At 36.0% G+C, this 27,978-nt stretch overlaps 1 protein-coding gene across 2 annotated transcripts; it reads right to left on the bottom strand.

Moving 5' to 3' along the window:
* On the bottom strand, positions 1-26,811 carry LOC143230303 (serine-enriched protein-like). 2 transcript variants are annotated; one of them, XM_076463576.1, is made up of 6 exons: positions 26,642-26,811; positions 15,688-15,934; positions 13,838-13,985; positions 2,523-2,640; positions 1,135-1,292; positions 1-979 (listed from the first exon to the last, which is right to left on the bottom strand). In XM_076463576.1, the coding sequence occupies exons 2-6, from the start codon at positions 15,867-15,869 to the stop codon at positions 476-478; spliced, it is 1,110 nt and encodes a 369-aa protein (XP_076319691.1). In that variant the 5' UTR covers positions 15,870-15,934; positions 26,642-26,811; the 3' UTR covers positions 1-475. The 2 variants fall into 2 exon arrangements, with proteins under 2 accessions (XP_076319691.1, XP_076319690.1); XM_076463575.1 differs by having other exon boundaries at positions 26,638-26,810.
* Between the last annotated feature and the right edge of the window lie 1,167 nt (positions 26,812-27,978).

The following is a 27,978-nucleotide window of genomic DNA, read 5'->3' as shown; positions in this document are numbered from 1 at the left end:
CAGAGACCTCGTTCTATATTTATATAGTTCCTCAGAGTACAAACAGAACTTGTCCAGGTAATAAATAATATTAATCTAGTTTGATATAATTTCCTTATCTATTTTAGATAGCTTGCTTTGGTCGCAACTTAACGTAAATTATGACTGATGACATTTCTATTCACATGTACCATTTCTGGTACTATCTTTTCTATTTCTGATTAAAGACCAACATATAAGCAAATACGCAATATATTAAAAACCGATATTTAGTTTGTCAACTCTTCCTTTCCCGGTTAACAATATATATCACAGACATCTACAGTGAAACTGTTTTAACATTACACAGATTAAATACGCAACATTAAACGTGTGTCCAGTTTCTCCATTATTTCTTTTCCTGGTTAACAATATTTATCACAGACATCTACAGTGAAACACTACACTGATTAAATACGTAACATTAAACGTCGGTGTCAATATCAGTATGGCTAATTTAACTTTCAGCGAGAGTGTTACTCCTTCTGTAAGATCTACGTTTGTGTCCTGATTGTCTCGGTGACGAAGCAGCGGCAGCGGCGTCGCGATCGAGTCCCGTGGAACGAAGAAAGTTTGGTTGAAGACTGGCCCGTCGGAAGCGATTAGGAGAGCTGAGTTTATTCACATCCACACTCGAGGGATCAGCTTGATATGCTAAAGCATTCATAATCACGTGGTCCGGTATAACTCCAACAGGATGCACTTCCTTGATAAGTACACTCGCTGGAATTTTGTAAAACTCGATATACTCAATGAAGTTGGCAATAGTCTCTCGCAAGTCAGCGTTTCCCATAGTGTCACAATATCGACGACTCCAGTGCATAGCTGCTTGAAATTTAGTCATCTCATCAGCTCGTAACTCTTCTCGTGAGAGGATGAGTCTCACCACGTGAAGAGGAAGTAATGCGAAGGAGCCGAGGCTGAGCACTTCGTTTCCATGGTTATCCACAAATTCTAATACCTACGGATTAATTAATTTTTTTTAAATTTTGAAAAAATGTTAAATTTTTATTTACAAACAATTTAAGATTTTTAAAGTTATAGCTTATAGAGTTTTAAAAGACAGAAACAAATATATATTTTAGCGTAAAATAAAAAACTTGGTTCAGAACATACCCGTTGAACTAAAGACTTGGTACACTTATATTGGATGTATTTCTCTGCTGATGCGAGTAGAGCACACACAGTATCGACATTAATACAACTTTGTACAAAACCCATACAGGCTCTCCGCAGCTCTTCTAAGCCGTAGTAATCAGCTGCATTCACAAGTCCTGAAGAAAAAATCGAATACAAAGACAGACACTCGTAACTTGTTATAGAATAAAAGATAAACAAATAATTTTTCGATTTGTTTGTTTTCGGGCAAAGATACACAATGTTATATGCACTATATGTTCACCGCAGTGGTCGATACCAAATTTTAGCGTTAATATGCCTTTAAGCTTATCGCTGAGAAGCCAAGAGATAATTATTAGGTTTTTCGAAAAATAATGGCAGATTTTAACTTTTAACTTTAATAATAAATAAATAAATAATTCAAAAGAAACTATTAATAAAAATAGGAACATGGTGAATCTACACACCTTTGCCAACGGAAAACAATATTATTTATGCCATGATAAGAAAACTGAAGTCCTAGAACCCAAACGTTTTTAAAGTCATTCTCTGTTGTTGAATCATTTGTCTTGTAAAAAGTTGTTCAAATGCTTTAAAAAGTCTGGAGAGTAAGGCGGATAAAGCAATATTTCGTAACCCAATCCGTTGAGCTTCTGGAGTGTCATTTGAGAAATTTGTGGTCGAGCATTATCATGAAGCAAGATTGGTCCTTTAATTGACTACTGTTGACATTTTTTACGCAACTTTATATGTATTTCTTCCAATTCTTAACAGTAAACCTCCATAGTGATATTCTGACCCTGGTTGAGTAAGCTGTAATGGATAATACCGGCTGTAGACCACCATACAGTGCCCATAATCTTCTGCTGATGCAACTTTGGGTTTGGGAAGTGTTTCCGAGCTTCGTCACGGTTGAGCCACTGCGCAGGTCACTTTCTGTTGTCGTAAGGGATTCATTTTTCATTGCAGGTAACAATTCAATCGATAAATGGATAATTTCTTTTGCAAAAAAATCAGCATACAGTACAGTTTAAAATGGTAATTTTTCTTATTTTCACCGAGTTCGTGAGGAATCTAGTTGTCGAGCTTTTTTCACTTTTCTAATTTGCTCATGGTGGCCCAATACTGTGGAAATGCTAACACCCAATTCTTGTGCCAATTCTCAAACAGTTTCACAAAACACAACCAGTGTGAATACAGCGTTTGATCAAAACACATTACATATATATACACCTAAAATAATACACGCTCGTAACACGAAATAACAAATGTGAATACAAGTCGTAGCACAAATTATATAATCACCTAGAAGAATACAGTCCTGTAACACTAAACTAGAGTGAATACAGTGTTTAATCAGAACCTAGAATAACTTGTATATTCACCTAGAAGAGTACGGGCTTGTAACATTACACATCCAGTGTGAATATACTCAATGAGCTGACGGAAGACGTCTGGTTCGAATTCTTCAACAATAAGAGTCTGATGCCCAGTAACTGGAGGCTGTAGAAGAAATAACAAATAAAATTTTGAGAAATAAAACTCAACCACAAAGCTAGTTAATGGCTACCATTTACAAAAGTTGTACATTGTAATTAAATGGTACCAGGGAAAAAGAAAAGAAAGATGTACATAGTATATAATAAAGCGCTATAAAAATCAAAGTGTTTTTCTTTAATATTCATATTAGTGGCTTTTAGGGGGCACAGAACACGCACACATCGAAGCATCTTTCTCATATTATATAGACAACTAACCGAATAATAACAATCATTCAATGAAACAGAAGATACACAGAATAATGGAACCAAGTTAACTACAGCTACGCTAAATGACAGGAAAGAAATACATCTCTATTAAGCCCGCCTCCAGTAGCACGGCAGCATCTCTGCGGAATTAGTGTTGAAACCGGATTTCGATACCCCTGGCAACATGATATACGACTGAAATGATGAAGAATACTATTTTTGTGTGTGTTTTTTTTCTTATAGCAAAGCCACATCGGGCTATCTGCTGAACCCACCGAGGGGAATCGAACCCCTGATTGTAGCGTTGTAAATCTAGAAACATACCGCTGTACTAGCGGTGGGCATATATACTATTTCTTTATAAGTTTTGATGTGACGGACGGCCATTCTTTGTAGCGAATGCTGGTAAATTTTCCACTGTCCACAACTGAAAGTGTAACAGATGCTCTTAATAACTGATTTGGTCAGTCGATCAGATCTTTTCGATGGAGTCAAGTGAGGTGGTTTATTAAATACACGATTTTGAACATTTTTTACAGTAATTCAAAAGAATTTATTTACAAGGACACTAAATAATCGGCAAATGGAGAGAGAGTGGTTAAGGTAACATTGTCAAGGTATCCAGCCTCACCCAGTATTATAAAAGTGCCAATTATTCAAGTCATATCTCGTTTAAAGTTGATTTATCAAATGCAATTTTAACCGTTTAACTAGTAGGCACTTTATCTGAATATACGAGTTTGCACTTGTAATGTGGCTGTAAAATTTATTTTTTTTCCAAAATAATAAACGAGATTATTTTTCACTTCTTATATTTAATAGTTCGAATTGTAGTGAAACGGAAAAATTGCCTGCATGAATAACCAATATTACTCTTTTAAATTGGTCACACTCACGACTTAAGTATCTTTCCTGACGGTTTACGTTCTGAATTTCGCGCAAAGCTACTCGAGGGCTATCTGCACTAGCCGTCCATAATTTAGCAGCGTAAGGCTAACTCTTGGGCTACCGTTTTACCAACGAATAGTGGGATTGACCGTCCCATTATAACATTACCATGGCTGAAAAGGCGAACATATTTGGTGTGACGGAGATTCAAACCCGCGACCCTCAGATTACAAGTCGAGTGCTTTAACCATCTGGCCATGCCGAGCCCTTTCCTGACGGTCTGTTCCCCCAATATTCATCAGTGCATGGAAACGCTTCATCATGAGCAACGCTCTGTTCATTTGATTCTCCGGTACTGGATCGAGCTTTTGGATATTTCTCATCCTTTCCTGTGTAAATATGATGGCAATAAGCATGACAATGTGCTTCCCTTGCAATTAGATCATCATTTTGAATTTTAGTAAGCCGTTTATCGTCCGATTTCCTTACTGCTGCTGCTTTTAGTGAAATCTCGGCTATTTTATTTACACTTTTCACTAATCTCGCTCATTAATTGTAATATATTTTATTTTACTTAAATCACACAATTAATACATGTCACTGGGAAGTATAGAAAAGATTCGAGACCATCGTCTTTTACCTAAGGAAAGTACTTCATTGTCAGCTTCATTGACACGTTTACGAAGATACTTGACGTTTGTGAAGCCTGATAACGAGACCTGTAATACATATTTTGATTAACAGCAATGTTGGATACATTATAACAGACTTCATCTTACCTATTCTTTTCGTTTTCTGACAATATATGCAAATTCGAAACCAGTATCTTTGCATAATCAATTTCGTAAATGGTTTTACCTCAACATCTGTCTTAAATTTTACCTTATGTATGACATACATTCTCTCTAGGTAACATTTATTATTTTGTTATAAGCTTTCCTGGTTCACTTCTAGCTAACGGGTTTGCTATCAGACATTTATTTTTCAATAATAGAAATCATAACCGGTGAAAACTCATGATAAATAAGACATTGAAAATAAAAGAATGGAAATTAATGAACGCAGGGTAAGATATTTCATTTCCTAATTTTTGACTATAAAACCCTACTTAATCAAATTTATAATTCTAATGAAGATTTTTAATACAGATGACAAGGGTATTTCAGAATTAAGCACAAAGCTACACAATGGGCTGTCTCTGCTATGCCCACGACAGGTGTCGAAGCCCGGTTTTTTGCGGTGTGAGCATACCGCTGTGTCACTGGGAGCCAGTACAGTAAAAAAAAATAGCAATAAATATATAAATGTTAATTAAAGATGTAATCAATAATCCTTCTATTTATCAAAGGTTCTTCAGTTTACCATTTTGACTCGGAAAAATTCATTAAAGATCTAATATGCCGGCGTAATTTTGAAATCTGAAATTTGTAAAGAATTTAACATAAATGTGTTATAATATGAACCAGAAAAATGACTCCATGCATTATTTAAATCAGTTCTGGAGGAGAAATATTTGAAAATATCAGAATACTTGTAAATTTGTATCTGGGTTGAGATTTGGTTTTTGCTATTGTAAACATGCGCGCGCGCACACAATGAAAACAAGAAGTTAACATAAATAGGCTTAAAACATTCGGTCAAAGATTCATCTTTATACTGAAACTACATGTTATAAACGTACCGCTTCTGTTAAAAAAAAACAAAACACGATAACATCTAGAAATCACAATTATCTCCCTTGATCTTATGTCTAAAAGATAATCAAAATATTCAAACATTTTACAATTACAGAATTATAGAATTTTAAAATTATAATTTTTACTCGTTATAATAGAGAATAGGGAGGCCTGATGTGATCATGCTGTTAGGGTGCTTGACTCGTAACCGGAGGGTCACAAGTTCAAATCCCCGTCCCACCAGATATGCTTGCCTTTTCAGTCATGGGAGCGTTATAATGTTACGACCAGTTCCACTATTCGTTGAAAAAGAATAGCCCAAGAGATTGTAGTAGATGATGACTAGCTGCTTTCCCTCTGTTCTTCTATTACTGCTAAAAATAGGAACGGCTAGTGCAAATAGTAGTTGTGTAGCGTTCCAAACAAACCACTTATGAGGTAAGGCTATCATTCAAGCACCTGACACATACTGGAAAGCGAACAAATTGCATAACTTGTTGTAAAGCTTTGTTGTCTGGGCACAGCATTAGTGGTAAAGTTATTCAACTATCATACGTGTAATTAACCTTTTGAAAATAAATTTAAAAGTTTCAATTTCCCAAAAATATCTTTTAAAATACAGCAGATGATGTTAAAAATGAGCTCCCAAATATTGAAGCTGAAATAAAAAAGTCATAATTTTTTCAATCTATAATATAAATGTTCAAAAAATATAGCTCCATAAAATCTCTATTGGCGATGTTTTCTCGTTTGGCCCCTGGGTTGTACAATGTTCTATCTATGAAAAATAATCAAAATAACACAAATGCAAAATAAGATTGGTTGGTAGGTTGAGCTGGTGTTTTATGGTACAAAGCAGCAGGGCTATCTGCGCCAAACATCCGGTGAAAAGTTAAAATTAAAGTAAATTTAGTAAAATTCATAGAAGGAAATTAAGGTAAAACAAATTAAAGTTGAAAAAACATAAATATCATAAAACCAATGTTTACATTTAGTCTACAACGTTAAGAGAAAAACTACAGTAATACAAGTTGTAAAGAACTTTCTGTAACATAATTGTAATTATCATAACTCGGCAGGCAGACTAACAGGTAAGTACAAAAGCCACCGTCAGTTACCTGAAGTTGGCCTATCTAGTCCTGGTTCCGAGTTATTTGACGTTATGGACATTTTCAAAAAGTAAAGTAATTAAAGTTTTAAAAGGCTTGTAGCAAAATTTTAATTATAACTCTCAAGGATGACTAATGGGTAGTTCAAACAGCAGCGTTAGTCACCTGAAGTTGGCCTTTCCAGTCATGGTTTCGAGTTATTTGACCGTATAGACATTTTCTAATTTCAAACAGAACTAGATGCACTTTGATTTTTAAAAGGGAATCATATTAGAAGAAGGTTTGATGTATAAATTAAAAACTCAAATAGCATTAAAAAACTAAAAACATTTCCAAGGTAGACAGTGTCACCATCACCAATAACACTGTCTAACGTTATGGACAAACCTTGAGACAGAACATGTTTAAAATGGTACCGTTATTGAAGGTCGTAGTTACGGCAAAACAGTAAAATGTGGCTCATTGTCACCTGTGTGTTACACAGAGAACACACTGGTGCATCAGTCCCAGATAAAATAAAACGATGAGTCAAAAAACTGTGACCAATGTGTAGACTAGTTAGGACAACTTCCTCTCTCAGATCCTTACGGAAGCATTGTTTCTTTGTTTGTATTTTGAATTTCGCACAAAGCTACTCCAGGGCTATCTGTGCTAGTCGTCACTAATTTAGCAGTGTAAGACTAGAGGGAAGGCAGCTAGTCATCACCAACCACCGCCAACTCTTGGGCTACTCTTTTACCAACTAATAGTGGGATTGACCGTCATAGTATAACGCTCCCACGGCTGGAAGGGCAAGCATGTTTGGCGCGACGGGGATGCGAACCCGCGAATCTCAGATTACGAGTCGCATGCCTTAACACGCTTGGCCATGCCGGGCCTTTATGGAAGCAAGACGGCCAACCAATAGAGGGTTTTATTTGAAAAAGCTTGTTTTCGCGTTGCTCACTTCAAGTCGACTGCCAGCTGGCACGAAGCCGAGCCTTGAACAGGCACAGCGATGATAGTGCCAGAGCAGATAGATTTAGCTGCGGTGTCGGCGAGCTCGTTCCCGCAAATACCAACGTGGCCCGGTATCTAGAAAAACTGGATAGAAGTAGATGTTAAAAACAAATGGGCCAGTCGGTTTTGAATATTGGCGAGAACAGGGTGTGAACTAACGTGAAATGATTCCAGGGCCAGTAGAGAACTAAGCGAGTCAGTATAAATAGTGCAATTTGAGTACTGCTTAACTTCTACGTGATCCAGGGCAAGTGAAATGGCGTGCAGTTCAGCATTTAACACAGAAGTTGTAGAGGGGATTCTGTGTGCAACCACCAAACCAAAACAAACCACGGCAGAACCCACACACTCACCTGATTTCGAACCATCTGTATAAATAGGAATGAAAGGATGGTTCGAAAGATGTTAAGCAAATAGCATGCAGTATTTCCAATCGGGAGTGTCTGCTTTTCTTAGATGACTAAACGATAGGTCACATTTGGGGACTGTGAGAAGCCATGGTGAGATGGGCTGACCAGCGGATACAGCAATGTTATCCTGGGACAGACCCAATTCATCCAATTGTGCCTGGATACAAAAGGAGCAATGGCAGATTTTCTGTTCTGAAAAAGTATGGCCCACTGAGGAAAGAAAACACAACCCCAGATGAGATGCTTTGGTAAGGAACGAATGTTCGAAGCATATAGTAAAGACAGTTGCAAATGGTGAAGGTATACAAGCTCTAAATTGGGGAAGTGCAGAAAGAACCAGTGCAGAGACAAAGTCCTTGATGTTGAATGAGGTCCAGCATCTTTAAGGCCGAGGTTCTGGCCTTAGCCATAAACCAATGATTTGTAGTCGAGTTTCGATCGAATAAGAGCATGATATATCTTTAGCATAGAACATTGATCCTCTCCCCAAGTGGTGGAACAGAGGACATGGAGGATGTTCAGTGCTCCTGTACATTTGACCTGTAGCTCCTTGATGTGTGGCATAAAGGTCAGCCTCTGGTCAAAGATAAGCCCCAAAAACTTTTATCTCAGGGACCACAGGCAGTACAACTTTACTGATACGGAGTTCAGAATCATGGTGAATACCCTGTTGACGGCAAAAGTGCATTCAAACGGTTTTAGGGAGAGAGAAAGAGAAAAGTTAACGTCGTTTGCTGTGGTCCACTTCAGTAAACAACTGAGAGCAGTCTGCAGCTGCTGCTCAATATACCTCATGTTTGACAACTGACATGAGATGTGAAAGTTGTCGACAAAGAGCCCATTTGCAACAGTGAGAGGGAAGACAATTTTTATACTGAAAAGTGTAACACTCAAAACACAGCCCTGAGGGACTCCATGCTACTTTAGAAAAAAGAAAAGAGAAATGTCGAGCCCACACAAGCTTGGAATCGCCTGTCCATTAAAAAGTTTTAATAAAAAAGGGCAAATGGCCACGTAAACCCATATATATGAAGGTCTCGCAAAATGCCATACTTGCACGTCGTATCATAAGCCTTCTCAATGTCAAAGAATATTCATACAAGATATAGTCGTTTTACTAAAGCTCTTCTGATTGACGTTTCAAGTCGAATTAGGTGATCCATGGTGGAGTGCTGTCGTTGGAACCTACACTGGGTTGGCTAGAGGAGGTTGCTTGATTCGAGGAACCAAACAAGACAAGCATTAACCATCCTCTCTAAGATCTTCCAGAGATAGCTCGTCAAAGCAATTCGATGGTAATTTGAAGTAATCTTGGGATCATTCCCAGGCTTACAGCCATCAGGGAAAACATTCTTTTGCCAGATCCAGTTCAAAACAATAAAAAATAGCAAGAGAAGTAGGAGATAGATGGCGCAGCATTTCATAGTGTACATCACCATGTCCAACTGATGTACTGCCAGCCCAATGAAGGACCAGTTTGAGTTCCACCAGTGTAAAGGGACGAGTATAATCATAGAGACAATCAGCTTAAAAGGAAAGAGGTGATTGCTCTGTCCGAGTCTTGATGGCTGAGAAGGTGGAAGAAGAAGCAGAAGTGCTAGATACCTGGCAATAGCTTTTCATGTTCTGTGTATCAGCTACTTCGTGGCTATCAGAGCAAGATCGAGAGGAGGACAGAATTATATTGCCCACTGACCTTTCGAATCTTGTCCCATATGACTTTGGAACTGGTTGTAGAAGAAATGCTGGTTGTGAACTTAATCTAAGATTCCTTCTGGCTTTGACGTTTCTCCCACCGAGCATGTGCACGGGCCTGTTGGAAAACGATACAGTGCAAGAGTATGGGATACCTACGAAAAGTATCCCAGGTCTATTTTTGAGCCTTCCATGCCATGTCGCAAGCGGGATTCCACCACAGACGAGGATATAGTGGAAAATATGTCGAGATTTTAGAAATACATTAAGCAGCTGCTTGTATAATACAGTCAGTTACTTCTGCCCCACAGTCACCTATTGAGAGTTTACAGACGATGGCAGGATCAAGTTTTGCGAGAGCAGTGAAAGTGGACCAATCTGCCTGATCCAGCTTCCACCGGGCACGCAGGTAGGGTGGCATCGACCACGGCCAGTCTTTCTCAAAATTATAGGAAAATGATCACTGCTTCGTGGATTATTGTCACCCTCCATGAACAGTTAGAGAATAGTGAAGGAGAACAAATTGAGAAATCAATAGCAGTAAAGGACTGACTAGGTGCATGGAAATAAGTAGAAGAACCAGTATTGAAAAGAGAAAGGTTGTGATCAGAGAGCATATGCACTACAGAGCGACCCTCCTATCAATATCAGCACTTCCTGAGAATTGTGCAATGAGAGCATCAAGGTCTGATTGATCGTATGTCTCTCCAAACGACAGGTAGAGAGAACAAACAGTGATGGTATGACCCAAGGAAACTCGGATGGCTACTGCCTTTAAGGGTGTGTCGAGTGGCAAAGGCAGGGTGGGAACATTAAGATCAACCAACAGTGCCACTCGTCAATTAGACAGCCAGAGAGGTTTCCTGTAAGGAAAGACATACAGAATGGTAGGAAGCAATCAGTATTTTGATTGGGCAGGTCTTTGCTGTTGGATGAGGATTCCAGTGACTGAGGTCGTAAACGAATGATCGTTATGCGTCTTGGGGTGGGAGAAGAAAATGTATCCGAGGAAATGCCTGTACCTAGAACCAAAGGAAGTGGATCTTGGGATTTGTTGGAATGTATGTAAGGAACAGAGATGGGTGTTGAAGTTCATTCATCAACTTTTTTAACCATGGAGATCAAAAGACTTTTCATTTGTTTTGTGAACGATTCTTTTGAAGGCACTATAGTTGTGGAACAAAATGCAGCAGCATACATCCTAGATGAAATGGTGGACAGCAACTTTTGAGCCTCAGGATAAGTAATATTATGAATCGTTTTCAAACGCTGCACCTCTTCTTCTTCTAACCATTTAAGGCAAGAACGAAAGAAAGATGGGAGAGAGTCATTACAGTTGATGCAGTGAGAGTTCGGTTTATACTCATAGGCATCATGGTCCTTGCCACTGCAACGAGCACACGTCAAGGAACCACGACATGACGTCTTCGAATGATCGAACCGTAGACACTGGAAACATCGGAAAGGGTTTGGAATGTATGGCCGTAATTTGCAATTACAATTCCATCTTTGCGAGTGGAGATACGCCTCACTGCAGAAACTTCTTGAGTAGAGAAACCAGAGAGAATGATCTGACTCGGGGATGTTCTTCAAATCCCTCTCAACAATAACTTCTCATGATGAATTCAAAGTAGCATGAGGCAAAAACTCAATAGGTATATCCCCAATTACCTTTGAATGTAATAGGAGTTCACTGTGTTGAGATGTGGATGTTTCCACCAATATGTCACCAGATCGAAGCTTATTTACTGACTTTGGAGAGCCAGCAAGTCCATCTAGTCCCTTTTGAATGAAAAAGAGGCATTTGCCTTAAAGGTTTGTCTGAAAGAGAATGTAGGATAAGAAAATGAGGTACAACTGGTGTTACAGATGTTGAAGATTGCTGCTCAGAATCTTCAAGACGTGGTCGATTACCTATGGACTGTTTTTCACTATTTTATTTAAGCTTTCATTTGGAAGAACCATAATAAGAGAGAAATTTCGATGCCCACTGACCCCACCCACCATGGAGCCCTACGAGGGGACGCACAGCAATGTGAAACAGGGATACTGCAGCAACGCCAGGGTTTCGTGAACACTATGCCCAAACACCAGCATCATATACAATGTCCACAACACTTGTTGAGAACATCCAACACTGGTAATTGGTTGAACCTAGCCCAAGTGCACCAGCCGATTGACCCAAGGGGGCCACCCCAAGGCGCCCGTCTACAGGAATTCAAGACCAAAGGATCCTCTCCTCCCCTTCACGGGTCGCCACGCACAGCAAACACGTTGGTGGATGTTTGGATCCCAGAAAGAACATGAATCCACACCAAGGGGCAAAATAAGATAACTGCCAATAAAGACCAAATAGAGTCCAAGGTTTGGCTGGAGTACTGGAACTCATAACATCCCAAAACATAGTTTCATCCACTGTATGCAAGAGGCTATGGACATGGTAGTTACCCTAAAAAAAAAACCTTTATCATTTCTGTATATAAAAAAGGCATCTGTTCGTTTGCATGCTAATTCCTCCGAGTCTACTGGGCTAATCACAATTAAAAGTATGTAAACACTGAACTATGTGGCATGTCCTAAAGTAGCCAAAATTGAGCTTAAATTTTTTTCTAATTTGGAAAGTCTGTTGGTTACTTACCCCCAGCCTGCTGAGTCAGATTTAAAAACAATCTCAGCAGGTTTACGCTTTAGACAATGTTGAGTATTCTAGGGATATTCAAAGTCAAAGCATGAAAGTTGCTGGATGGTTTTTCAAACAACCATTTTTTTTCTTATGGTCAATGAGATGCAAGTTGTTCAAGGGTGGGAATACCTCAAAATATTTATTTGTTGGTAGATGAAAAGTAAACTGCAAATGTTGTTCATAAAGAAGCTTGGTTATAATTTTAAAATGTTTAGGTAAAGTTTATGTTCAAGTTATTACTTTGAAATATATTATTGTTGTTAAACTAACAAAGCTTTAATTAAGTATAAACATTCCCCGTCGGTTGATGGGTATTTCAGCTTGTGTAATATAAGAAAGATTCTATTAATAAATCAAATTAAAAATTATTGTTAACGATAATAACGCCCGTAATTTATAACTTAGTGAAAACACCTAACTTTTACTAAAGTACTATTATTACAAAATAATAGCAAAAACCATAAAACCTTACCCAAATTGTTCAATTAAAATTATAAGCTCACGTTACGTATAAAACCCGAAAAGTTGAGATGAACTCAGTTTGTATGTATCTCAGAACGGCTGGCATGGGTATTAACACTTTTACCAAAATAAAGCAGAGAACAACGTTTCGACCTTCTTAGGTCATCTTCAGGTTAACATTACGAATTACGAATGAACTCATTTTCTTGAAGCTAGTCTATTCAAGCCTAGAAAACTGAATTTGTCCCAAATTATATTATAAAAAATAAATTAGAGGAGAGTAAATAATTAATGGGAAACTGAAATTCGTCTTTTGTCAAAAATGGCTAATTACACCATTATTTGCATTATATTTATTATATTTTAGAATCCAAAATTTAAATTGTAAATAGAAATTAAGTCATAAATATAGTGAAACGCAATGACATCTGACCTACATATTAACCGTTTCAAAAAGGTATTTTTATAGACGGTTGTTAGTTCGTTTAATTTAGAAATAAGAGACAAGAGGGAAGGCAGTAGTTAATCAAAACTACACATCGCTAACTTTTGAGCTACTCTCTACCAACGAAAAGTGGGATTGATCATCACTTTATTATGCCATATAGCTGAAAGGGTGATCATGTTCAATGATATGAGTTGAACCCGCTACTTAAAGATTAGAAGTCGAGTGCCTTAACCACTATAAACATAAATCTTCCGATACGAAACCCGTCACGCTTGGCTCTCTTAGGTACGCATTTTCAGTTTAAACCCATTTCTCTTATATCAACAAGAGTAGATAACCAAGGCAATCATCACGTAGCAATTCTATTTTCTAAGTAATCTATATTTAATACACAAACACAGTGTGTGTGTGTGTGTGTGTGTGTGTGTGTGTGTGTGTGTGTGTGTGTGTGTGTGTGTGTGTGTTTATTTGGTACGTAGGTTCGTTGACTTTCACTGAATGAAGTTTTGAAAAATTCCTTTACAGAAAGGTACCAAAGGTGTGGTATGCCTGTTTACCACATTATGAAAAATATAAACTAACCGGTAGAGCTTGGACGTTGATGTTAGGCTCACTGGTTCGTTTTAGGAAAAGCCTGAGCTTGTTGTCTTTGATAGAGTCTCTCTTTTTCGGAGATGGTTCGTGAACAGACTGTTGTTGACGTTGTCCATATAAAATTTTATGAAAAACCCTGGAGGTAAAACAAAAAGTCGTTGATAAGATGTATTTTGAGCCAAAATTTATGTAAATACAATGCCATATCTTATCATAATCTCAAACTAGATGCATTGTTTGTAACTTAATATAGCAACATTACGTATAACCTTAAACTAAAGGCTTATTGTGTATTTTGTTTGTTTTTAGTGCAAAGCCACACGATAGGATGTGTGTGCTTTCTGGCCATGACAGAGAATCGAATCCCTGCTTTTCGTATTGTAAGTTCATGAACTTACCACTTAATCACCGGGGGCATAATTCATTACAGAAACTTAACTGAAATGAGTAAGAAATTCCTCCAATTGATATAAATTGCCTTGAGTGTTTGTTTCTGACGTTCGCGTTACGCGAAGACTATCTGTTTCAGTCCACACCACCCACCACCAACTCTTGAGATACTCTTCTCAGAGCAAATAATGGAATTTAACCGTTTCTCTTATAAACATACATAACCTCAAAATAAGAAGTATGGTATATTTTATGTTGAAGGCTTACGAGTATGAAAGTTCAGTTACCAAGTAGGACACGTTAACAACGTGGTTGTGTACGGCCTAACTTTGAGTGATACTAAGATACTCGATTTTATTGTGAAAACTACAGCAGTCCAGAATAACTACATAGTAACAGTTTGAAAATTTACAACTTTCAAAGAGATCTATTTCTGTCATCAGATATTGGTCAACTCCGGAAAATCGCTTCCTCAAAAGACAATTCTTTACGTTTAAAAACAAACAAAATATTTAGAAACAGTATTTTCTTGATAACACTTGGCGATTTATTATTACAACTTGGATATAATATGAAAACTGAATACGATGTTTGAGAAAATGAAGTACTACACATTTTAAAAACAACTTTCTCTTATTAAATTTACTTTCATAAAAGTTTCAATAATCTGTGCGCATATATTTAGAAAAAACAGAATTGAATACATAGAAGGTATATAAGGAATAGTTATATAACGTAAGAACCTTGAAAAAAAAGCATAAAAATTAAATAGAAAAGCTAAAAATCCTCAATTCACTTAGAGCATTCCATCATAAGCTGCTAGATGCTACAGCAGGCAAAGCGGATTGTATCTAAAAACTTTTGCTCACTTTCACGAATGAAGGTATAACATTTTGAATCTAGCTGCAGCTAAGAACTACACAAAAATTCCAGAGGGTTTAGATATCGCACGTAAAATCTTTGAGGCTGACGTCTTGTAGTTTTTGTTGCCATATTTTGGCGAAAATGAGTTGAAGCAACATATGTACGTTTTTATTTTATTTTACTGTTAGTGATAAACGAATGGATCAGTGCCAAATATATAAACATATTTAATTTCAGAACGTGTTTATTTCTAAAATACATCCATACTATATTTTTATTGACTTGAGAATATTTCAACGAGTGAGAAAGTAGAGGACGGCATGTAGTCACGAGCAATCCATAGTACCTCTGTTTAAAGCTAGCAAAGTCTTAAAGCATAATTACCGCATCAAAGGATAGGCCTGGAGTTGATTACTAGAAGGTATCGTTGCTACTTTACATAATAGTAAGAAGAATGACTTTCTTTAGTCTTACAAGTATAGCAACAGATATTTATTCACGAGTATGCGCAACATACATAAACTGCAGGAGCTGTACATGACGTTTTTCTATCAATAAGATCGTGCATTTAAGATAACGCCTACTTGCTACGAGCTGCTAGGACAGCCTTCACAGCGCAGACAGGTTCCCTCGTCTCTCCAACTAGAAAGGTGACATCACACAGTTCAGGCATGCTCGCTAGAAACTTCATGTCTTCAGCTAGTCCAGACTTGTTTTCAAACACAGAGTAATCGGATTCCTCGCTGCTTGTGAGATCGTCCGACATTATGGATGACCTACATTAGCCTTGTGAAATAAAACTCATAAAAGGAGTAGAGTATTCCGGTCTTTCTACGCAGAATAAAAATCTTATTAGTAAAGGATTATAGAGAAAACCTCAAAAGGTAATACAAAATGTAATAAACTCCTGTTTTATTACGACTAAGTATACAAAAATGGCAAAAGATATACTTTAAAACAGTTAAAAAACGTAAAAAAATAAAGTTATTTGTGAAGCTGCGAGTGAAAAAAAAAAAAAAAGGTACATGGCCTTAACGCACATAACAAAGAGATGGTAGAGATAAAATTGGGGGAAGGTGGAGGTTCAAGCAGCTATTCAACATTACCGCCTTCCTTTATTATTACTATGTTCATCTTGATAATGATATTGGATATATGAGCACGCAGTATTTCTAAATTGCCTGAACGTCTGATGCAATAGCATTCATCTTTCTATTGATGAATAGTTACTGTATACATTTTTTACAGGAATACATTTCAGAAAACACCATAACCAGAAGGACCGAGTTTTATTGATTGTGGTAGTTAGGACTGGTTTTGTGTTTATGGCGCAAAGCAATTAGGCTATCTGCACCAAACATCTGGCAAAAAGTTAAAATGAAAGTAAAATTATTAAAATTCATAAAAGGAAATTAAGGTAAAACAAAACAACGTTCAATTTTTGAATTAAAACCATAACTAGCATTAAATCCAATTTTTACATCAAGTCTACAGCAGTAAGAGAAAAACTACAGTAATATAAGTTGTAAATAGACTTTCTGTAGCATAACTGTAATTATCATAATTCGCCAGGAAGACCAACAGGTAAGTTCAAAAACCACTGTTACTCACCTGAAGTTGGTCTTTCTAGTCATGGTTCCGAGTTATTTGACGTTATAGCCATTTTCATAAAGGAAAGTATTTAAAAGGTTTTAAAAGATGTGTAGCAAAATTATAATAATAACTAGCTAGGATGACTAACAAGTAGTTCAAACAGCAGCGCTAGTCACCTGAAGATGGCCTTTCCAGTCCTGGTTTCGAGTTATTTGACGTTACGGCCATTTTCTAATTTCAAATCGAACTAGATGTACTAGGATTCTTAAAAGGGAATCACATTTAAAAAAAGGTCTAATGTATAAATTTAAAAAACTCAAATAGCATTAAAAACATTAATAGCCTTTAAAAAACTAAAAACATTTCTAAGGTGCACAGTGTCACAATCGCCAATAACACTGTTTAACGTTACGGATAAACCTTGGGACAGAAGATGTTTAAAATGGTGCCGTTATTGATAGTCGTAACGATGGCAAGACAGTAAAATGTGGCTTATTGTGACCTGAATGTTACACAGACAACACATTAATGCATTATTCCCAGATAAAAGAAAACAATGAGTTAAAAAATGTGACCAATGCGTAGTCTAGTTAGAACAATTTGCCACCACAACAAGCACACGTCAAGGAACCACGGCATCACGTCATCGTGTGACACTGGAAACATCTGAGAGAGTTTGTAATGTATGTCCGTACCCTGCAATTAAGATAACCTGTCTTGATGGTAGCAGGTAAACGTCGTGATGTAATTGTCAGAATGAGAACATTGGTCGGTATCACAATTCCATCTTTGCGAGTGGAGATACGCCTCACTGTAGAAACTTCTTGAGTGGAGAAACCAGCCAGAATCTCTGACTCGGGGATGTTCTTCAAATCCCTTTCAACAATAACTCCTCATGATGAATTCAATTATATTAAAACAATTTTAAATATTCAAATCAGCAAGTCACGTGGCAATCATCGCCAATGTGAAGCCGCACTGGAACGGAAAGTACCAGAAATATATTTTGACATTGTTTGGCGTTGTGTAGTTAATATTATGCTTTTTGAAAGAGTATTTAATAGCCCTTTCCAGTGGCGGCGCCAGGATATTTTCGTTGAGGGGCTGAGGTAAACTGTGGAGGGGCTTCCCAAAATGCCATCAATATGAAGTATAGATGGTAAATTATAATAATGTAAATACTAAGGTACATTTCAGAAAGGTGTGCTATTTTGAACTGCGTTTTCAACGCAGTTTTCATTGGAAACTCATACTCTGATTAATAATTCATTATTACAAACTGGAAATAACCTGTTTATGAAAATATGTGTATATGTAAAAGAAGACGCTCACTTAAATTCCACCCAAGGTAATACATAATAATAAAGAAAATCAAGATTAGCTTATATTGAACATTTAATATACCATTAAGAGTAAAGCTACAAATCAAAAGAAATATAACACAAAGACATAGTTAACATAGCAGAAACGAATTATCCTATGTGAAGTTAATACACTCTGAGGAAAAGTAAGGTCACTATCAGGCTAATTATCTTTCATCGTGTTGTGTTTATAGTCAATATTAATTCAAAACAATGCGCCTGTTCTGGTGATTGGCAGCAAATGTGTCTATAACAGAATCAATATCGAGTTGTTTTGCCCTCCTGGAGTTTACTGATATGACATGCTGGTGCGGTTGTTACCACTGCTGTTGTGCAAGTACGTCTTGAGAAGCTTCAGACATGAAAAACTTCTCTCACAGGCAGCTGAAGTGACAGGCAGAGTCACAGCGATGCATACAAGTTTGTGGAGATCCATGAAGGCATCCTTGTATGGCTCCAGCATGGTTGCAAGCTCCAATGGTGTGGATACTTCCTGCCTCTTGTTTTTCTTCCTGGCAATTAGCCAGCTCAACTGGTAGACCTCCACTGCGAGGCCATCCTCTGCCACACCATAGTTTGCTGCCATTCCTAAGAGTGTTTGCTTGCCCAGAAATGTGGAGTGTTTGGGGTTCAATGCAGTTGCACCTATCAGAACACTGCAGGCATCAGAGGAAAATCTTCTATTCAGCTTGTTGAACATCCTGTCTATGATGACATAGAAGGTGTGTCTCCTGGCATCCAGAACATATCCGCGAAATACTGTTAGAGAAAGTGTTTATCTTTAACCATATAGCACAAGTACTTAATTACATTAAGTTATAATGTAAAATTATAGGGCTAATTAGGGAACACAAACACAGCTTTGTAGGGAATGTTGTAAAACTGTGTGCAGCTAATGGGAGTGAGTGTGGGGGGTGGCGTACGGTTGGCATCTGGATTTCGATCGGGCTGAGCCGATCGTTAGCCGTACGCAGAGCGTACACCATGGTCAACTACTCGGTGATCATATGCTTAAGGCGTTCGAGGCGGGAATCGCGCGCTCGAACAAAGCAAACCCGCAGCCTGGATACTGAATGGTCATAGTAGTACCAAAACAAAATGTCTATATTGCAGTTGACCTTTACAGAAAGGCTGGTTTCTTCATAAGTTCACATTATTCATACAGGCCAAACTGCGATTGTAATATTGTTCTTATTATCACAAGTGTGACAAGCACCTGTTACAATAATGTAACTACTACATTACATTAAATTAGGCACTTCTAAATAGCCCAATGACAATTTCAAAATTCATTCTAGAGTTGTTTAGAAATATTATTTGGTCAGTTAACATGTAAGGTTATTATCTAATCCTAAGTATAACATTAATTAGATTGTAAGTGACAATTTTAAGTGTACGTCACAATCATCAGTACAATTTTGAATGGCTGATAACACAATGCAAAATGATCTCACAGAGGACACAACACCAGCTAAATGCTTCATAGTTTTGACCAAAACACAATACACTTATACATGCGTGCTATGTTTTACTTTTCAATAAAAGTTTATCAAGTAAAATCCCTGATGATCTGTTGTAACTTGAAATAACGTGGTTGTCTAATCTTCGTCAAAGCTCAAGATAGAATGGCATTACACAGGGAGCGGCAATACAGCGCATGAGTTTCAGTGCATTCAGTACGTTGCTATGGGACACATGGCACATATTTCTGTCTTAATGAAGACGTTGAGTTCTACAGATCTATGTCTCTTTGATGTTAATTGTTAAGCAACAACGACGATTGTGTTTTCCATATTTTATGAATATATGTTGGTAACAATATTGGGGCGCTGAGGGGGGCTTGACTTATTTGGGGGGACTCAAGCCCCCTAAGACACCCTGGCGCCGCCACTGGCCCCTTTCTGATGCAAAATATTCATACATTGAGATCGAAAGATGTATTCAGATCGAGAAATAAGAATTTTCAAAATGGCAATATCATCTTTTCTTAATGGCATTGAAAAGCAATGATATATGGATAAATTTGGGACACCAAGAACATCTAGAAAAAGATATGCTATAATTCATACCTCAGTCAAAGTAGGCAAAAAAAATGACACTTTGTAACTGGGGAGCACGATCACAAAATTATTGGTAAAACAGTTCACAACGAACGAATGTGAGCTTTCATCTGGATAAGCGACACAAGTTGCATCTACACAAGCTGTTTCCACAACACAGAAATTCAACAGTTGCATTTCTAAAGCAGCAACAGAATAAATGGATATTAACGTTATATCCGCATAAATACGCACCGGCCATGTAGATGGATGCAGCACGTTTCGATTTCTGTAGGACTACACTATCGAAACGGATAGAAGAAAACGTCAACCTCAGTCACTAGAGGCAGATAGGAGTTATTTTAAACATAACAGGCTTATGAAGAACCTTTTGCAATGTAAATTACGCTACTGAGCTATTATAAAAATACAAGCTTATCAGTTAGACTGAGAATTATCAAACATAACGACATGTAATGTAACGGCGTGGTGAGGCTCCAAAATTAATATAATGTACTCAGCCTGTGTATAGTAGTCTTACATAGTCTTATCACAGTTGTCACTTTGGAGTGACACTCAAAGTGCAAAATGATTCATACTGTTAATGAACAATAGCTACATATCATATAAGGCATTTGAACAAATCGAAGCTTCCTAATCACGGTTGGCTTCTTGGAATTATGTATAAGCATCTCTAAGCAAAATTAAAAGACTGTGGAATCAGTTCCAAGCAAATTATATGGTTCCTTAAACATCAAGATAGGGAAGGCCATCATCTGTTACTGAATAAAACAACAGCTGTTTGTTATTTCCGATTCATTTCAATCTTAAGATACTTGTATCAAGACAGTGTTGACAGTTGCAACTACACGTCAAGTCAGGTCTGTATGATAGATATGCATTAAGGTGCATTATGAACTCAGTAAAGCATGAAACAAATGCAATGAAAACGATGTAATTAGAATAGTATTATTTACTCTTCTAATTCTTAAACATTCTTAAGAGACTTGGATGTATAATGTAGTGTTTAAAAATATAATCACGAAATATATAGTTTACAGTATATAAAACATGCGATTAAAATTTAAGCAATTTTAATGTTAGACAATATCACACAAATTACAGGTCAAGAGATCATGCTTCATCAGCTTAGGCGGCGTTTTTATTCATAACTATTGATAACGTTTACGTGATTTATTACGTCTAAATGAAGCTATTACCGTAAGTGAATAATTACAAAGAAAATACAAATTTACATAGAAATTATTAATATCCTTGGAAAGGAAAGCTGAAAAGTTATTAGTTATAAAAACACGTAAAAAATAAAAAAGGAATAAGAGAAGATCATTTTTAGTTTTATTTTTTAACAATGAAATTAAGCAATGAGCAGCTAAGTAAGTCTTCTGTTTATATTTGTGGTTTTCAACTATTTTGCTGTCAGCAAAGATATAGGTTATTTTTATAACAAAGATCGACGTAGCAGTTTGCAAGCGAAGTTGTTAATGTTCGTTTCTGTTTTTAGCATCTTGGACATATGATGGATTACGGTCAACATTTATTGCAGTTATATTTCTTACCACATACAGGATACAATCGTCTTTCTATACATCATATTCTTGTTAGTGTTTTTTTCACCTGGTCCAGTCTTACATACAAAACATTCTCCACGTGGCACGTTTTATTGAGATGAAAGCTGATTTAACATATTAATTTTTCGAATGCCTGTTTATTTGACTTAAACTGCTATTTATAAAGTGTAAGAAAAGGACTACTCAGGGTCATCTTAATATATGTACTGAACACTTTAAAGGTGAAAACCTCCAGAATAAATAACACTTTATGCAATATTATGATCACAACCAGCGTAGCAGACAAAAAGTGGTATTTTTAGAGTTAAATCTAACAGGAACGATAGAAATTCCTGTAATGAAAACAACAGAACACGCCTCAATAGAGATGGAATGTCCTACACCAAAAGTTTCAGAATTAGATGTAGCTGGATAAACATAATTTTCTATATTCCACTCTTCAGGAAAAGATCAAGTGAAGATGAATTTGCGATGATGAACAATTCTGAATTTGTTTAAGTGCAGTAGTTAAAATGTTCTATATTATAAAAACTTCAGAATTAGAATTAGCACAACAGGTGGAATGTTCTGTGATGAATTTAAATACGAAAGTTAACAAAAATAGATAGGATATTATATAACAATGATATCAGAGTCAAACCCAGCACAGTAAATAGAATGTTATTTAATGAACACTCCAGGTTCAGGAACAGAGGGTAAACTTTCCAATTATGAACATATCTGAATGACATCTAGCGTAGTACATGAAAATTTCTCAATGAAAATTTCATGGTCAGATTCAGCGCAGTTGAATGGATTTTGTTGGATGATCCAGGACAGTAAATGGAAATACGTATATACGAACTCTGTGACTTCAGGTATATAGCGATAGATAATGTTCTATATAGGGTTATTTGAGATTAGAAATAGCATAGTAAATTATGTATGTAGAATAAATAAACAGTAAATTAAAACGTCTTATGATGAATTCTATATGATCAGATGTAGCATAGTAAATGAAAATGTTCTACAATGGGTAGGGTGAGATGTAGCGTAGTGACATCGTAAATGAAAACTGTAATGAGTTTTATGAGGCGAGATGTAGCATAGTGCCATAGTAAATGAAAATATTCTATAATTAATTTTATACGATGAAATAAGTATTTCATGTTTGTTATTAAGCTACGCAATGGACTATTTGCTATGTGTTTTGATACCCTTGGTGTTCTAGCGTTGTAATCCACAGACATTCCGCTGTGTCACTGTAGGATCAGGTACATCGCAGTATACGAAACTGCATACAAAGTTATGTTCATGATTATTTTAAAAATTTACTCACGAACTCGTCAGGATCGAAACTTGCAAAGCAGTCAAGTATATTAAGCACACAAAGATCTAAAACTTACTTAAATGTCAAGTTAAATCTAGAAGAGAAAAAAAAAGAAATTTTATGCAGTCTTAATACAGTTTAACCAAAGTCGTTAGTAAATAGACTATAAATTTAACTACATATATGAATTTGTTCATCTAAGGTACTTGTATGCTCATTCATGTTAAATACGCCGATTAGGCTAATAGCAGTATTAGGGAATTAGAAACTTTTATTTCTGCTCATTTTTCACTGAGCTAATGGGATTGTTTCATAAATTAGACAGATACATGTCAATGGGTATTTTATGATGCAATCCGGTTACAAGTCCTTATTTTATCCCTTTCAGCTTGACGGTGTAATTCGGTCGCATGGTTAAAAGTAATTGAATGTGTGTTTAAACACGCGTTTTTTAATCATATGAATATATTCAAACGTATTTAAAAAGTATTCAATAAATCAATATAGGCACTTGTTTTTCATGCGGAACAACACGTAACACAATATGTGGACGCCAAAAACTGAAACTGAAATAACTTGAAACTTAAACACTAGTAGTATCATGATCATGGACGTCCTTTGCTTGAACGGAGAGAATAAGTGAAACAACCATAACCGTAGCAAATGCAAGTGATAGTACAGGGAATCCTTAATCTGTTACCCGAATAGAGGAATTAAATAAACTAACCAACACCTATGAAAAACTAGTGACAGCATAGAGATCTTAATCTGTCGCTTGAAAAAAAGGGTTAAATGAAACAACCAGAACCTTAACAAACACAAGTGATAAATAAAGACTGATTCTCATTATAAATTGTAAAATTAAATGAAGCAAACAACACAAACACGAGCGATAACATAGAGACTCTATTCTGTTATTGAATTAAGAGTTTAAGTGAAACATCCAGATCCTCATAAAAAAACAAAAAACACGAGTGATAAAATAGAGTCCTTTCCATCTCACCTGCATTGAGATATTAAATGAAACAATTAGAGCTATAACAAACAAAAGTGATAGCAAAGAGAACCTACTACTCGTCCTGAAATGAAGCAACGAGAACATTAATACGAGTGTGGACGAACCTAATTACTCGATTGGTAAGTAAATAATGATTAATCGGAAAGATATTCTTCCATTCATAGACCTCCTAAAAACATGTTCTTGCAAATTAAAACTGTTACATATTATACTTTATCCCGGACGAGTCTCCGATTTATCATGTTATATATTGCGATTTAAAGTGTATGTGCGTGTTTTCTTATAGCAAAGCCACATTCAGGCTATCTGATATGTCCACCGAGGGTAATCGATTTTAGCGTTGTAAATACGTAGCTTTAATGCTGTCCCAGCGGCGAACTACAATTTAAAATAGCCGGAAATTTGAATTTGAAAATTAGCTGAATGTCGACATGTATCAGCTTTATGATATTTGCCGACAATATTGATTTTCACAATTTCTTAACACAAATATTTTAATATACAAAGAACAATGCAATTTATAATAACGTTTATTACAAATATTTATCGCAAATAATAATTTTTATACAAAAGTTTTACAAACAATATTGAGTCTCCCATCTGGTCTGGAACTAAATATCTCATCGATGATTCACGATGAGCGAATTATTTCTGAGTTAATAATGTTACACTTCGCTTAATGGCTAGCCAGCTTTATTCTGGCTGGCCTCATACTGGTTAAAAGCTGACTTTTCTCCGACAAAGATATCTAATATCTTCATCAAAACACTAGCGTCTGAAGTTAATTCACTGAAGTTAAACGATTTATAATGTTCAAAATGTATAAGCGTTCCTGGACAAATTCTGTAGTTTTCCGATTAATTTACCATTAATCGCAATTATAGCTTCCGAGATTTATAGTAGCTGACGAACAATATTCTATAAGCCTGTCTCTCGGCATGCCGATTTATAAACTTTTAAGTGAAGTTCCAGAAATTTCAGTTGGCCCAACAATATTCAAAGATAAGAGAGCGCTTTCGTAAAAGATATACCATTGATTATTACTCTCGAGAATATTCTACAAATTTAGAGAATAAATGGGAATTTCGCAATACATATTTCATACTATAAGTTACATGTATTTCTAAATATATATATATTTAACTGAAACAAATATCGATATTAAAAGAAGTATATAACAGTAACTCCATTACAAAAATAATTTCTTTCTGAATGTTTGTGATACAGTCAAATATCGCTTTAAAATATCAGCTAGGTACCTTAAGATCATAATAAAATTAAGCTTAAAATGCCATTCATATAAACAAAAGATGGCACAGGTATAATGTTCCTGAAACACAGCGCCCTTAAGACTAACAAGTTACGTTTAGTTTCCAATTAGATTTATTTATTTCTTAAACAACTTTAACCAGAGAAGTTCGACTGTTGGAATCCAAAATTACACATGAAGGTAATTTCATAACTTATTATCTACAATGTAAAGCCGAGTAAACTATATATATCTCTGGACATTAAGACATTTACATTTATGATTCTCTGTGAGAATAACCAGTTGGTCAAGGTAAATCATTCAACTGAAAGAGTAGGGTATTTAATGTAACAGTAAAAATCAGAAATTTACTAACATTCAAGTAACCTGGATTTAGTGCAAGCAGATGATATCTTAGACATCGAAACGTAGAAGTATTTATTATCGTGGGATTCAATGACAGCCATCGTTTATATTTGTTTGTGCCAGTTGATGATAAACTGACATAACTTTACTAGAAAGTTCAGTTCGCTTTTTATGAGATGCAATTTTCACTAACGTTAATTAAACAGTTTTTTCTTATTCCGTATAGCTTACCTCACCTTATGACGGTGGAGTTATGTACAAAATATATATATATATATATATATATATATATATACATACATACTGCAGACTATTAAGGACTTAAAATTAACGGCAAATATAATTCTTCTGTTTAATTATTAAAATCTAGTTGAAGTACCAGTCTCCTGGACGGAAGATATGTAAATTCATGATTAATTAATAAAAGGTTATCAACACGCACATTTAGCAAACTGCAATGTAGCTCAAAACACACATGAAGTGAATTAGATTACAATACACCGTGCACACGTAATAAATTGCACAACAGTACAGTCCGTACATGTGGTAACTTGCACAAAAGTACAATGCGCACATGTACAATGTGTGCATGTACTAAATTGCACAACGGTATAACACACATTTAGCAAACTGCACGGCGCAAAAATAAATCCTCGGTTGACTGAAACTTCCATTTTTGAATTGGAGGGGAGTTGATATAGGTACTATAACCGTTTATTTTTTTAAATAAAATATGTAGGTGAACAGAAAACACCTAACGAAACAAGCATTTATTAATATCAAAAATAAATCAGCTAAAGCTAAAAAACAAAAACAATGACTACTAAAAAATAACTAAGTAACGGTGCTTAAAACACAGCTGTTATTCATTGATGTTTAAAATAGTCACCCAATACCAAAAAATAAAATAACCAACATTAATTATGAAATACTATAATGACGAAATATATATATGGTAAATTTCAACAGCAGTTAATACTTTTGAACTGGAATACACCATAGCAACTTACTAACGAGTAATATTGTCACGATGATCTTCCTGTCATCATCCGTCTGTAAATCTTCTCGTCCTTACTCTGTTGCTTTCTAGCCCAACACTTCTTGTCACGTCGGCAGCAGAATGTTGTGCACATGCCCAGTATGGTTCACTTTAGCTTCAGCAAGTGTGGAGAAATACAGTTTAGAATTTTGAAACTCGAGCTGCAGCTAGAAGTTATTAAATGGGAAACGTTCTATAGCACAATGCTTAGCAATTCTTTAATGATCAATGTAATGTTAAAGGAAGTGTGAAATGTCAAACAATTTTTACAACGGATTTTTACTCAGGACAATGATATGAAAATATTTTACTGGAAATAATTTGGCAGTAAAAAAATATGGATTAGTAGTTATAAACTGTATAAAGCCAAGTTGGGTAAAAACGTTTTAATTATTACTTTTACGTTTTACTTCCCGATTTGTAAAAAAAAAAATTACAAGATAGAAAAAAAAATACTATTTTCGAAATCTGCGTAGATGAATTATGTGAAATCCGTTATTAAAATCAAAATAACTTTTATGAAGTTTAAATTCGCAGGCTTGTGTCATATGAGTTTTAACTGTTAGCACTCTGGAATAAAATAAAATAAAATAAAATATACTTAAAATGTTTAAATCTTTAACTGTAGGTTCAGGTACTCCAAAAACAACATCTCCTAGAATATATTTTATTGTACTTGCGACGATAAGAATGAAGATATTTTAGTGCAGGGTCGCGGGTTCGAATACCCGTCACACCAAACATGCTCGCCCTTTCAGCCGTGAGGGCGTTATAATGTTACAGTCAATTCCACTATTTGTTGGTAAAAGAGTAGCCCAAAGGTTGGCGGTGGGTAGTGATGACTAGCTGTCTTCCCTCTAGTCTTACACTGAAAAATTAAGGACGGCTAGCACAGATAACCCTCGTTTAGCTTTGCGCGAAATTCAAGAACAAAACAAATAAAATTTATGTGTGTGTCGCGAGTTCGAATCCTCGTCACTGCCAAATAATAGATGGCTAGTGCTTATAGCCTTCTTGTAGCTTTGATGAAATTCAAAACAAACAAGCTTCAGTGCAAGTTTCCTAATTCACGATAGAAAAAAAGCAGACACTCATATAAAGAAAATGCGTAAACATTATAAACTTCAGCTGAAGAAGAAGAGAACCCAGCGTAAATGTATTATCATCCAATCACAGAACTGACACGTGGAAAAACGAAAAAAAATCTAGTTTATACGTTCTAACTTTAGAACAAAGCCATTACCATCTCACCAGAATTGAGATATTGAATGAAACAATTAGAGCTTTAACAAACACAAATGGTAGCACAGAG

This window comes from Tachypleus tridentatus, chromosome 10 (assembly GCF_004210375.1).
Source record: "Tachypleus tridentatus isolate NWPU-2018 chromosome 10, ASM421037v1, whole genome shotgun sequence".
Lineage (NCBI taxonomy): Eukaryota > Metazoa > Arthropoda > Merostomata > Xiphosura > Limulidae > Tachypleus > Tachypleus tridentatus.
This window is presented reverse-complemented; position numbering and strand designations above follow the sequence as displayed.